At 38.4% G+C, this 14,924-nt stretch overlaps 1 protein-coding gene across 2 annotated transcripts in view; it reads left to right on the top strand.

Moving 5' to 3' along the window:
• Positions 1 to 1,447: 1,447 nt before the first annotated feature.
• The window catches only part of nsg2 (neuronal vesicle trafficking associated 2), a 31,364-nt gene continuing 17,887 nt past the window's right edge, over positions 1,448 to 14,924 (top strand). The window contains exons 1-3 of one of the 2 annotated variants that reach the window (XM_086012695.1): positions 1,448 to 1,691; positions 2,170 to 2,218; positions 2,987 to 3,136. In XM_086012695.1, the coding sequence (XP_085868821.1) occupies positions 3,008 to 3,136 (129 nt within the window). In that variant the 5' untranslated portion in view covers positions 1,448 to 1,691; positions 2,170 to 2,218; positions 2,987 to 3,007. The remainder of the gene's footprint in view (positions 1,692 to 2,169; positions 2,219 to 2,986; positions 3,137 to 14,924) is intronic. The other variant, XM_086012694.1, reaches the window with a different exon arrangement.

The raw sequence follows: 14,924 nt of genomic DNA on the forward strand, positions 1-14,924 counted from the left end.
AATAAGATGTCACCTGCACACAGAAACAAGTCGGCTGCTCAACGGTGGGTAGCCATCATAATTTGGCTCATTTTTGCAAAGTACCACCATTTTTGTCTGGCGTTTATGATTATCATTTTAAAAACAAAGCTGTCCATAATTGAAAAGGTATTTCTGATTTTCATTAGTTGGTTTTCATTAGAGTTTTATTATTATTATTACTATTATTATTATTATTACTAATCATTTATTTTTATTTATTTATTTTTCAACAGAGGATACCAACAATTTTCTCCAGTTTACAATACAGTTCACGATATCGTCTTCAGGCGCTAGGCTGTCGCTATCACCTGGTCACGAGGAGAAATGCTTTCGGTGACAACTTCCGGGAATCTAAACTATGAGCCGTATTTTGAGTTGTGTGTCGTGATATATTCTATTTTCGTTTTAGAATTAAAAAGTGAACATTAAACTGTTTTTAGACATTTTCTAAGATACCAGAACTAGAAAATACAAGCTGTATTTAAAATTTGATATTTTGATATTAAAACGAAAATCAAATAACGAGTCGTTTTTCAATTGTTAATATCTTGTTTCAAACGTAACATCTAATGACCAAAAGACACGGACCCTTATTGTCTCATAACGAGATTTTTGTTTTGTGATTGTTTATTATTTTTAGAAGTTATAATTGACCGATAATACAATTTTAAACCATGACATTCTGTTTTAGAAACTATTTGCATGACGACAGTGTGTCGAGGTTGTATTGGAACAATTTTAACACGAGGTGGCAAAAGAGAACCAAAGATGCCAAAGAGGCTTGTGTTGCCTTCAGGTAGCACTCTGGAGATATTTTTGAGCTGTCCAAACTGCTGTAAAATCGTCCCGGACACAGAATTTTTTTTAATAAAACATTCATACAGTTTTAAAGTATGGCTAAACTGTTGGCGAAATGGATGTTAATGTTGACATGCATGTTTTTATGCGCTATACTGGGGAACTGTTAATGTTTGTTTTTTTAGATACTTTCCATTTCATATACAGTATAGATAATATGCTTTCATATATATCGACCGTTTGTACCACATACTGAGAAAATCAGTATGCGTGTGCCAGTTTCAGACACTCCTGGAAAGTTGGAATGTATCTTCACTTATTATGATTATCAGGGACGGCTCTAGAATTTTTTTCTCCTCCGGGGATAACGAGGCGCTTGACCGATATATGGAAGGGCTGAGAAAATAATTTATAAATATAATTTAGGATAATAAATAAAATTCTGGATGAGTTTAGCTGGAGCTAAAGTTTTTTTTTGCACTGTGCTTGCAGTGTCTTCAAAACTATGCTAACTTTTTTTTTTTTTAAACCACTACCAGAGTCCCCCTGAAGTTGGAATCTACTGGAAGACCTGAATGCATCATTAATTCAGCTCCCAAAGGGGTGTCCAAAAAAAAAAAAAAAAAGGAATCACCGTCTGAGTGTTGCTCCACAGCAGAGCAGATGAGGATTCGGGATTAGGGGGTTGGGCCGTCTACTGGTTGGAAAAAGCGCGCCTCCAGACATCTAGTTGGTGCGTGGCGGTGCAGCAGCGTCGCATCTCTCCCGCAGCAGCAGCAGCAGCAGCAGCAGAAGCATCAGCAGCAGCAACAGCAACAGCAACAGCAACAGCATCACTTCCTCCTCATCCTCATCGTACGCCGCAGCACGCTGTAAGTACCCCCATCTGCATCAATGTTGATATCTCGTCTGCAGGTTTGCCTCCCATTTGCCCTTCTGACAGACATGAAATATGTTTTGGCCACGTTTAGAAAGCTTACAAATGTTTGCTCGAGTAAAAAAATAAAAGTAAAGTAGTGTCTACATCTTTGTCTTAATAAGGTTACATATATATATATATATATATATATATATATATATATATATATATATATATATATATATATATATATATATATATATATATATATATATATATATATATATATATATATATATATATATCAGTGGTGTTACCAGGTGAGGGTGGGCATTAGTCTTACGGGGGAGGGGGGGGGGCGGCAAAAAAGTGCTACTATGCTCAAGTAGGCCGTGTTTTGTTTTCTCCTTTATTGGGATAACTGTTGTTGTGATTTGGGCTAAACAAATAAAAGTTAATTTGATTTTGATTTTCTATTTCCTATTCATCAGAACTACATCCAGTTTTCTTTGGGTGGGCAGAGTGTCTGCGCCCCCTCTGGTAACGGCCCTATATATATGTAACTATATATATATATATATATATATATATATATATATGTATTATATATACATACACACAGATATATATATATACATTTATATACACATATATACACATACACATATACATATATACATACACATATACACATATACATACACATATATATATATATATATACATATATATAAATATACACACATATATATATATATATATATATATACTCATATATACATACACATTTAATTCATTATATACACTGTGACATTTATAAAACTAAATCTATATATACTTATACTGTATCCCTCGCTCTCTCTCTCTCTCTCTCTCTCTCTCTATATATATATATATATATATATATATAAAATTCAATGTTTGATCAAAATTTAATAAAATATTTAGATATCAAATTTGCTGGCCATTTGATTAATTTGGATTCATATGTTTTCAAAATATATATTTAACAGTTAAATATTAAAAATAAACTGAGGCATATTCCCCAGTTTTATATAACCATATCTTTTCAATGCGTCATTAAATTGAGCACTTGTTTTGCTCAATTTTAGCACTGTTATCATTGCCTAAAGATCGCGATTGCATCTTGTCTGTTTTTTGTTTGATTAAATCTCACAAGTCATTGTATCACAAGTCTTATCAACAACAATAACCATGTTAGTGTGCCTCAATTTAAAAAATGAAATATGTAAATAATTTATACATTTTTAATTACTTTCAAAATGTATGCTTTTCTTGTATGTCTAGGGGAGTAAGACGATCTGCAAGATGGTGAAACTAGGGAGTCATCTTCAAGACAAAGGGGCCAAAGCGGCGAGCGTGGAGGACGGCTTCCAAAACGTGCCCCTCATCACTCCTCTGGACGTGGGCAGCCTGCAGAGCCAAGCCCCTGACAAGGTGAGTGTCCGCCCCCGACCCCCACCGTGGTTTTCACTTTATCCCGGCAGAATGTCCATCCCTCCTTTGTGTTTCATTTATTGTCCCATCTATCATTAGGAGGCAGATGAGGTCATTTGTCATCTCCGCATCCCACAGTAGTCCACACCCCGCTGCTTGTTAATCCCGTTACCATGGTGATGATTCCCACTGCCCGTTCACACTGTGGAGCGACCGCGCATCCGCGGTGCTTATTTGGTGCACCCAGCAACTAACTGGCTAATTTTTTATTAAATAATGGGGGTGATAACTGTAGAGACGTTTCTCCTTTTAAAGGACAGTGGTTTGAATCCCTCACTTGTGTGTGTATGTGTTCATGACGGAAAATGAATGCATTTCTTTAAAGGAGGCCTTTATTTTTCTTAAGGTGTCATTTTTTTTCTATTAAAATAATGCTGGTGGACTGTTAGACCACTGCAGAGATGTTTTCTCCTCCTAAAAAACAGTGGTTTGAATTCCTATCTTTGTACGTATGTTCCTGATAGGATACTGAATGAATTTATTTGGGGGAGGCATTTATTTTTTATTTATTTGGTGGACCTGGTGACTAATATTTTTTTTTATTAAAATGATGACCACTGCAGAGATGTTTTCACAAAAAATAAACCCACTCTGTGTTGTCTTTGGATGTTCCTAATAGGATACTGAAGGCATTTACTTGAGGTGTTTATTTGGTGCAATAATCAACTAATGGACTAATCTCTGATTAAAATAATAGCGATAGTCGTGTATTTGACCACTCTTTGTTATTTTCCCCCCGAAAGGACAGTGAGTGGAATCTCTCACTATTAGTCTGTCCTAAAAATGAAGGCATTTATTCCAGGAAGGCATTTTATTCATCTTAAATGGATGGTGACTAAAATACTGGTGCTAGTAGTGTATTAGACAACTGCAGAGATGTTTTCTACTCCTTAAGGACAGTGCTTTGAAATCTCACTCTGAGTGTGTCCGTGTGTTTATGTGTGTGTGTGTGTGTGTCTGACAAGCAATATCTGTCAGCAGCCACCAGATTGTACTATGTGACATGACATTTAAAGATCTGTCAGTCACTATGCACCGACAAGCTCGCACCGGACCTGCTGCATTGCACACACACATACACACGCATGCGCACACACACACACTATCTATTTGTGTATATCATTGCCAGGCTGAACCCCAGGGATGTACCATTGAATTATTGTTGGTCCTGTTTGAAGAAGGACTTGAGAGATAAGAGAAGCGACTTTCTTCCGCGTCTCTGATGGCTGTCAGCCACTGCAGATTTTTTCATCTGTCACCCCCCGACTGAAAACATTGTTTTTGTTGGGCCTGCGTAAGCTGCTTAAAATGGCCTGTACGAAGCAGTGTCACTAATCACGCGCAGAACTGTCTACTGCGCATCTTTGTTCTTATTGATAATGTCCCTGTAAAAAGGCATTTATTTGAGTGGATCCCTTTATTTGTACCAAAAAAAGGAGGTGTTTGATTGAAGTATCTTTTATAGTTGAGGCCACGATTTGAGGACCTCCATGTCTCGCCAAAGTTCCACTTTGGCACAACAATGCCAGTCTGAACATAGTTTTTTCCGGAAAAAGGAGGTGTTTAATTGAGGTGAGGCACAGTATCCGAGGTCACTACTTGGGGATGTGCAATGTTTTTGTCTTGACAAATCAACGGGGCTAATCATAATGCAATTTCCCATGGGGGAAAGAGGAGGCCTTTAATTGAAGCGAGGTATTTAATTTAGGCATCTATTGGAGCAGAGCTCGTTAATTGAGGAGAGAGTATTTTGTGTTGTCAGGTTTGACTCAGTGAGGCCGATCAGAAGAACATTGTTTTTCCAGAGAAGGAGGAAATGAGGTGGCTAATTGAGATGAGGCATTTCAAGTTAGGCATATATTAGCTCAAAGGCCCCAGTTGAAGACCTACAACGATGAGTCAAATCAGCGTAACATTGTATTCCCATGGGGTGGAGTTTTTCAAAGTCAGGCAATTCATTTTGGCATCTGTTTGAGCAGTGGCCACTATAGTAGACATGTATGGAGTAAGATCGCTGTCAAAAAGGCATACGCGTGATTAACGATTCGTATCCGTAATAGTAATAATTTGTGAGTACGAATCAAAATTGTGAGAGCCATTGTTTTGTGAATACAACTCTCTCTTCTACGACTACGAATCTTCGCTACGCACGAATTGCCAGCCGAGGATACCAATCACTTTGTGAGAGGACGAATCTGCACAAAATGCAAGTTAGGATGACGTCACGCAGGACACAGGCAGGTCCCAAGGGGGGCTAATCGATTCGCGATTCCTCTCCCCGCGCATGCGTGGATAAGAAAACAAAGATGGCGAACGCGAGCGGAGCGGACGGCGCTTCCGGCGGCTCAGGAGACGCATCTTCACAGCAGGTAAAGTCAGCAACGTGTATATCCAATTTATTAATATGTATTTCATAAAGTCGTTCTCTCTCGAATAATAGCTTTGGACTCAGGCTTAAGGCGATAGATTGCAATCTAATGATGCGTTTCACTATTAGCATTAGTACTTGGCTAATGTAGCTCTGTTTTCAACGTATCTGTCACCATACTGTAGTTTAGTCAGAAATGTAGTGACACGAAAGGGCCGTGAGATTTTATAAAATTGTATTGTATTGTATATTCTAACAAATTATTGATTGTCATTGATGTTTTTGTGGTACAAACCTGTAGGTGGGGGTACTTATATATATATTTGTTGGTTGTATATGAACAAGAAGAGCAAATTATTATATATCAGTACACATTAACCAAGTATTTAATGGATTTTGAGCTACACGACCCAAAAATCCCAGTTTACAATGCTGTACTGCTAAAATATTACTGACTGTCAGGATATCTATTTTAAAGGTTTCATGCACAAGCCAACAAAGTTGTGCACGTTTGAATTGAAAATATTAGTTTCAATGTCACTTTTTTTTTTCTTTTATAGTAGTAGCAACAAGATGGCTCATGTCATGCCTGAAGAACCGTCACAGTATTGATTCGATCAAAAAGGCGAGGGTAACGCTAATTCATTTTCTTTTCAACATACAGCATATCGTCTCTGTCCTGTGAAAAACACTTATGTCCAATTTTTGAAAAGTTTTTAATTTTCATGTTAATGCGATGTCTGTAAAGCGGAAACACTATTCACGTAAAAATAAGAAAATCGATAAAAATGGAGGTAAGTGTTTTTCACATGAGAGTGACGATATGCAGCTAACATTTTTAATTCAGAGCCACATTTATCGACGTTAACATTTAGTTGAATAATTCATTTTGATTACATATTATCAAAGTTACCATCATCTCAAACAGTATACTTTTGCCTGATAAATATTTTTATGAAATTATATTTTCAGAAATGGAGACGGTCATGTCCAGGATGATCTCTTTGGTGACGGTCGCAACTCGGACCCCGCATGCTGACTTGAAGTGTGACTGCAAGTCACTGGTGACGGCTGAGATCCAGACTGAATGGGCTGAAAGAACAGCAGATTCGGAGACGGAGGCAAACCCTGATGACGATCTAGATCGACGATGAACACACGCCCTCAGATGGACCGCCTGACTTGGGGGGCGATGTCAATGACGACGTGGGGATTGAAACAGAGCCATGAGAAAATGACAACATAGAAATTAAAATACTTGACAAAATCATGAGTACTAAATTGCATAAATACACAACACATTATACTCTGGTATAATAGACATCAATTATCTCACCGAGTATATTATTTGTAGGCATAACATTTATTATTCAATATCATTGGACGCTGTGAACAGGCAATACTTTTTGTGTGTGAAATTGTATTTATGTACATCAGTTTCAATCAGTTGAAATCTGATTTCTGACACCACACATGAAGAATTTACACATTGTGATACATTTTCTAGGGATGTAACGATTCATCCAAAAGCAATTTAAACTGCATAAAATATGTATCCATGTAAAAAAATAATAAAAGAAATTAGAATTGATTCGCAAAACCATGTTAACAATAGCCGCTCTCAAATTATTTGGCGCGCATTTTTCTCTCAAAAATGCCTCATCTCCCGCTGGAGAAAAAATGATTGGTGCCAAAGAAGGGTGAAATATGTTTACAAATCCGGTATTTTCTTTAGTATTTATAGGTAGTTTCATAGTATTAGTGCAACTCGGCATAGTGTATTGTTTTTTGGTTCCATTCTAAAATGCACTAAACATTCAGCAATAAAATATTGACGGGCACAAATTAATTTCAATTACTGGTACTCCACTAAAAACAAGTCAGGAATGCTGGTACAACCTGCACAGTTTAGTACAAGTTCAATGTATCATCTTGTCTTTATTCTTTTGTACAATACCTTAAAGAGTTCTAGCTGTAAGCTACTGATAGTCATATAAGAGCAGCAGCTTGCTGGTGCGATTATGCCGCAATTTACATATGATCCGATTAGTCAACTAATCGCAACCCCTGTTGGTGAATAGTCGACTAGCAAAATAATCGTTTGTGACAGCCCTATTTGACACTTGAATCTGGGCTGAAGGAAATAGTAACATCCATAACATTTACAGTGGCCCTATAAAAATAATATCCGGAGAAAACGTAATGGGGTATGCTGAACAGGTAGGTATGCTGATGATACTGCAGTGGACTTACAAAATGGGGTGGTTTACAAAATGCTGCAGCTGGGCTGATTTGCTCAGAATGAAGAAACTACAAAAGAAAAAGAGATCATTGTTAATAGGATTCAGATGGTTTTATATCATGCAACCACTTGTCAAAATAAAATTGAGTAAATTCAACGTTTTGTTTTTTTTCAGTGTACTGACAAACTATAATTTGATGCCTATAAAACACACAGTGACATTTCATATATTTTTCTAGGAATACACAATCACAAGTTTGCTCCATTCGGCGGAATCATAATCACCACATTTCAGTGTAAACTAGTTCACAGTATAGCAAAATAGCCCTCTGTGATATGTCTTCACTATACAAGAAATCATGCGCAACATTTTTTCTTTTGCAGTACACACTAATTTTTTTTTAGTTCTGTGAGAATACTTTAATCAATCAATAAAAACGGAGTGACCAATTTAGCAAGAGCTATTAACAGTATCCAATAACAATACATTTTTGTCGACGTGCTAAAATGTGGGTACGTAGATACGTTGAAAACAGAGCTACATTAGCCAAGTACTAATGCTAACAGTGAAACGCATCATTAGATTGCAATCTATCGCCGTAAGCCTGAGTCCAAAGCTACTATTTGAGACAGAGCGACTTTATGGAATACATTTTAATAAATTGGATGTACACGTTGCTGACTTTACCTGCTGTGAAGATGCGACTCCTGAGCCGCTGGTAGCGCCGTCCGCTCCGCTCGCGTTCGCCATCTTTGTTTTCTTCAAGAAAAGAAGTCAAACCCTCACAACTTTAATTTGTACTCACAAATTATTACTGTTACGGATACGAATCGTTAATCACGCATATGCCTTTTTGACAGCGATCTTACTCCATAGACATGCAATGTTTTGTCTTGCCAAGTGCCACTTTGACTCAGTGAGGACATGGTGCTTATAAGAGGCTGTTGGGAGGAGGTGTTTAATTGAGGTGAGCCACTTCCATTAGGTATTTCCTAAAACAGTGGCCTCAACAGAATTTATAGAGATTATGTTTTGCAACTTTTGACTCAAAGATTGGAGTGCAAAAGGAAGTGTTTAATTGATACGAGGCAAATAATTCAGTCATATATAAGAGCGCAGGCCAGTATTTGAAGGCTTACAGTTGATTTCTTGCCAAGTACCACTTTGACTCAGAATCAGAATGACATTGTGTTTCCAGAGGGTAACTAAAGAATGAGTTTAATTAAGGCGAGGGATTCTATTTTGGCATCTATTAGGGCAGAGGCCACTATTTAAAGACATTGTTTATTTCTTGCCAAGTAATTCTTTGAAGTTGTTTTTGCTAAGGTGAACTAAGAGGCGTTTAATTGAAGAGTGGCATTTAATTGAGGCGTCTATTAGAGTAAAGTCCACTATTTGAGGTCGAGCAGAGTTTATTTGTGCCACTCAAACATTGTTGTAACGTAGTGGAAGTGTCTCTTGTACATACAGCTTATTTACTGCAGTGCTTTGATCTGATCTGGGACCAGTTTGTGTGTGTGCCTTTCAAGCTAATGGCAGCTTTAGTGGGTCATGTGAGATGACCAGTAGCCTACATCTGCAGTAGACTAGTGAAAAGCTCTTTCCATCCCGATTGGTGACTCTGTGACCACATTCAACTGCGGGGTTTTGCACGCACACACACACGCACACACACACACGCACCCCCACACACATTTGTGTAATATGGCTTTGGCTTACATGAGCTGGGGCAGACGAGTATTAGATTGGATTCAGTCCAAGCAGGGATGCTGGAATCGGGACTGAAGCGGCAGTTCCGTTTATAAAAACAAGTAGGATGAGGAGGAGAAGGCGGCTGGAGAGAGCAAGCAGATTCCTGCACGAGTTATTTATTTGACAACAAAAATACTGCTTCAGACACTTATGAAAGATCTTCAATATCGGATCTCACAAAGGGTTTAGTAGCGTTGGACATATTTAATCGTAGAAAATAATAAATCTATTACTTTATGGGCTGTATTTTTGTGCCCAGTGCATGTCAGGTGCAAGATTGCGGTGTAAATTTAATCAGGGGCGGGATAAACTAAGTTTTGGTCATTTGCAATTTGAAAGCCAGAGCAACGTGGTCTGTTAAAACAAGGGTGCTGACTAACCCTTAAAGAAATGAATTGAAAACAGACAGAGCAGCAACACATCTAGACAGACAATATAATTGTACTCAAAGTCATATATTCTTTATCCTCTATGAAGGATGACTAAGTGTTGCACTGATGAGCTGAGAACAGTGGGGATGTCCTGATGAACAGTATATTTGTCTGTCTGTCTGACAGACACTGCCCCCAGGTGGCCAAACCGGGCACATTAGAAAGAGCAGCGCAATGTTTGTATATTCACGCCACCCTTGTTTGGTAAGATTTTGTGAAGTTTTGGTAGGCAACGCTTAAAAGACGCAAGTCAAAGTGTTGGAAAGTTTATTTAAGTAGATAAACTTTCTTTTATACTAATTGATAATTGAGTTCATTTGCCTTTATTTTAGCAAGCCTGACCTATAAGATTTATTATTGAATTTAATATTGTTTATTATTATAATAGATTAATCTATTTCTAGGTTTCTTAAAGAATACATCCAAAAAGGACCTTGACAAAATAATCACATATTAAATCGTAATCGCAATTGAAGGAAAAAAAAAAAGAAAAATCACAATTAGATTCTGCAAAATCCTTCAAGCCTATACTATCTGCAGGTTCCTTCAATTTCCAAGCTCAGGCTGTTTTACATTCCACATGTGTAAAAATGGGTTTACACCGCCGACGTCTGTTGAATTGAAATAACTGCTTTGACTTAAGTGACCTGACCACACCACCCAAGAGACAGCGGTCTCAAAACGCAATGTGATTCCATTCTAAAGTTGCTATGCTCGCACAGATCTACTCAACTTTTTGCCATCTTTCCGCTTATTGTTTGATTCTGGACCTCGTGACAACACGTTATTTCCCCAGCAGTCATATCCGCTGTTTTCAGCTAAATCTTTCAACGCATGCAGCAACTAAATAAATTGCTGGTGCACTGAAAACGTCAGCAACGTTAAAACAGTTGAGGTTCAGTTAACCCATTAAGGCCTAAAGCGCCTCTCTCAACAGCTCCCCAAAACCTAAGGTCGCCTTTGGAATTACCCATGGAAACCTGAAGTTCTCCCAGAAATTCAACACTGACAAAACGATTAATATCTCAGCCCCTGTAGCAGACAGAAATATAATTCCAAAAGAATGAAAGAGCTTGTGGTTTTCACACAGGCAGATTTTATTATTTACTGTTTCAATCGAAGATGTAAAAATAATGTGTAAGTGCAAGAGAAGAACTATTTTAATTAAAAAAAATCGAGTGGTAATTACCATCCTCTATTCTGTTACAAAGACGTCAATATCATAATTGTCTTCAAACCATATCATATCACGTTCGACCAGTTCCACTGGTCGTGCACGTCATCTATATAGCACTGCCGTTACTTACTTTAATCAGAGGTCCCGGCGATTGACGGTGTCCGCCATTAGCCTACCTACGGCTCGAAAAAATTCCACGACATCCTCCGCGGTCTCGCGACACCGTCACGTGTGTATTCTGATGCATTAAGTTGGTTAAGAGACGGAGAATTGGATTAACAAAGGACAGTGACGTATCCGCTCTCACGATTTGAAAGATAGAAAGACGCAACAGCGCTCCCGGCTCTAGTGGTAGAAACGCGGTTATGTGCTCCGGTTATAATGGGTTAAGGTGTGTTTGTTTCAAGGGCTTGTTTCAGAGATTATGTTCAGCGTTGTGTTCTGGTAAACATTGACACACCTTTGATTATTTCTCTGTTTCATCCAATGTTGCAGCAAAACATCTGACAACACTTGGAATCTTTGTTTTTTTTAACAATAGAAAAACAGATGCAAGCTACCTTTCATACTTTGAGGCTTTCCCCATCATCACCGCTCTTTGAGGGAAGAACATGAAACTATCTCTAGCGAGGAGGAAAAAGAAAAAAAAAAAAAGAAAAAAAACTTCTGACAGCATTTCCACAGGGAATATCACATCTCGAATACTGATATTGGAGCTGGAGAGAAAAAGGAGGGTTATAACCATCTTTTGTGAAGCGCATGCTTTTATAGTGTACTGTGTTCTTAAAAGGATCATTCCACATAAATCAAATGATTCCGTCTAAAAGCAAGCGGTGTCAGTTACAGCTATGTGAAATGTCAACATGTTGCTGTCATACTGTATGTAAGCCACTAATTGGCTTTCTGGCTGTATAGATTCTTGCAGCACACTCTTCAGAGCTTCTCTATGAAAACCCTTCCCCGCTGATGTGGAAGCACTTAATGACTCCTGGAAAGGTCACAGTCCCCCTTTGTGATGCTAGCAGCTACGTGCTAAAAGCTACACTACATTCTAATACTAATTCCACCGTTAAAATGGATAAATTTATTCTCTGTGTTTTTCTGAAAAGAGCTAACATCTACGCTACGTGTCATAACTTAGCGCAATTGACAAGATGATAAACCTTTAATTCTAAGCATTTGTTTTCTGAAAACCTCAACGTAATCTAGCAGCTACACGCTAACAGCTATACGCTAGAGTTACACTACAACATAACTAATTTAACAGACAAAATCAATTGTGTTTTGATTTGAAAGGTTTGTGTTCTTAAACCCTTGAGTTAAAAACTTTCATTTGATGAAAGCCCAGTTAGCAACTTAGAAGCTACATCCTAACATCCAAGCTACATTCTATAACTTAAAGAGAGGTGGGCACTAATATGTACAGTATCTGTCCACACCAGTGAGTACAGCCCTAAGTGAAAATGTCCAAATTGGGCCTCAAAAGTCATTTAACATCCCGGTGTCATGTTACCCATTAGTGTTAAAAGGTCTCTGGCATGAATGGGGAGCAAGTGTGTTAAATGTGGTTATCACTTTCACACTCTCATGCTGGTCCCTGCAGTTCAATATGGCATAACAAGGCAAAACAATTTTTCCATCTTGACCAATTACACTCTTCCTTTGGGACTTTCCGCAAAATGGACTCTGAAAAATGACATTAATATCTGTTTCCAGTAAGCTCTTTTGTATACAACGCATCTGATTGGGCCTCCGAGGCCCCCCCGTCGAAGCGTGACGCTCGTCTCAACCTTAAATAATGTCACCATTTTTGCTTTGGTGCTCTCATTTCCCACCGCTTGCTCAGGGGCCTAAAGGTTTGCGACACTTTTTGTTGCCTCATTATTCTACCACCTTTTCCACCTCCATCCCCTTTAATGAAGTGCTCATTAATCAATGCTGCTGCGCCTTTAGCCAGCAGCCTGCTCTCGGAGAACAAAGTGCACACCGGCTCCAAAACTGGAGCCTGACGTGAAGGAACAATCATAGGAACGACACTTTTATAATAGAGGGGAATACAAATTGCTTAGTGTTCCACAAGAGTACTTCATTTTTCAGTGCAGGTTTCTAGTGAGTCGTGACAGTGTATATAATAAAGTGAAAATCTCAAATGCTACAATTTATAATCGCCAGAGGGTTTTGTAAAACTCATCTTTCCAAGTATATTTCATATGCTCGTCCACTTAAATACATATGGATTTCATGATTGTAGTGTTTATTTTGTTTTACGACCTAAAATACCTTGAATCTGGAATCAACTAGGCAACTTGTTATGTAATAATGCCTTGCTTCTGCTAAAATGCTAACCTATGCTAACATGTGGGTTTTAAGTTAAGGTTGCAAGAACCTAAGTTTCCCTAAGTAAGTTAGCTGAATGCAGATTCTGCCAAAACAGGTATACAGTACACTTCTTTTAAATTTACTTCAATTTTGGTCAAGAAGAAAGAAAGTAGATTATGAATAAATATGTTGGCCTGGTGCCACAGGAAGAATGCAAAACAAAAGTATTTTTAAGCAAAAGATGGAAGAATGCAAAACAAAGGTTCTGGGGCAAGGAACTATCAAGAAAGGAGGTCAGTAACGCAAAAATGAAAAAAGTAGAACTGAAGTGAAAGGAAGGAAGAAAGGAAGGAAAGGGGGAAAGCTGAAAAGCGGGTTTAAGTGAAGGCAGAAAGGACATAAGGATGCATGGAATGGGAAGGAAAGTAGAAAGGTAGAAAGAAAGTCAGGAAGGAATGAGGAACAGAAGGAATATAGGAACAAGATGATAGGATAGAAGATAGGAAAAGAAAATGCAGAAACATAGGGAGGCAGAATGCAAAAGTGGGTCTGAAGTGAGGAAGGAAGGCAGAAAGCAAGAGAAGAAAGGAAGAATAGCAGAATAGAATTAAAACATGGCAGGAAAAAAGTAGGTCAGAGGTGAAGGAAGGAAGGAAAGAGGTCAGAAAGGAAAGAAGGCAAAAGAGCTGGTTTCAACAAAGTAAAGACAAAAGTAAGGTGCAAGAATCAAAAGCCACAGTGAAGGGAAGAAAGAGAAGGAAGTGCTCAAGGAGGAAGTGACCTAAGACCTAACATAGCTGCTAATTTGATAAGATGATGTCACTTTTGAAATGAAAATATTTATTATTGCTAGTCAATTTTCACCGATCGAATTAGCCTCTGGCGTGTATAGCTGTTAGCATGTAGCTGCTAGCAGCACAAATGTGGATTCTGACTCATTCTTCTAGAATCTTGACAAAAGTCGATACAGGCTTTCATTGATAATGGTCACATTAATTGAATAACAAGATTGGGCTTGAATTGAGACAATGAATTGTCGTTTTCCGTGTAATATTGACAAAAAGCTACGTGAGTGTTTTGGTTGTGACTGCCGTGCTCTTGGAAGCCAATCAATGTCAGAGAACAGTAGCAAGAAAAGCAGTGCAATACCTTTCAAATCGGGTGGGGGGGGGGGGGGGGGGGAGGAAGAGCAGCTATCCACTTCCCCGCCTCACAGCTCCATTATCGTCCACATCACTAAATTACGCTTTCCCTCCCATTTCCTGTTTTAACATTTTATTTTTCCATTGGTGCTGCCTTTTTTTCCCTCCCACACTCCTTCACTGAGCCGCCAGAATAGAACACTGTGCTTTCCTCTTGGGTCAGCGGTCTTGAATTCCGGCCACATGACCTTATTAGCCTGCAGTGGTGAGTAACTGCGCTCCTCTAGGATGATTCC

This window comes from Filicampus tigris, chromosome 17, assembly GCF_054856515.1.
Source record: "Filicampus tigris isolate MCC_2025a chromosome 17, RoL_Ftig_1.0, whole genome shotgun sequence".
NCBI classification, from domain to species: Eukaryota; Metazoa; Chordata; class Actinopteri; order Syngnathiformes; family Syngnathidae; genus Filicampus; species Filicampus tigris.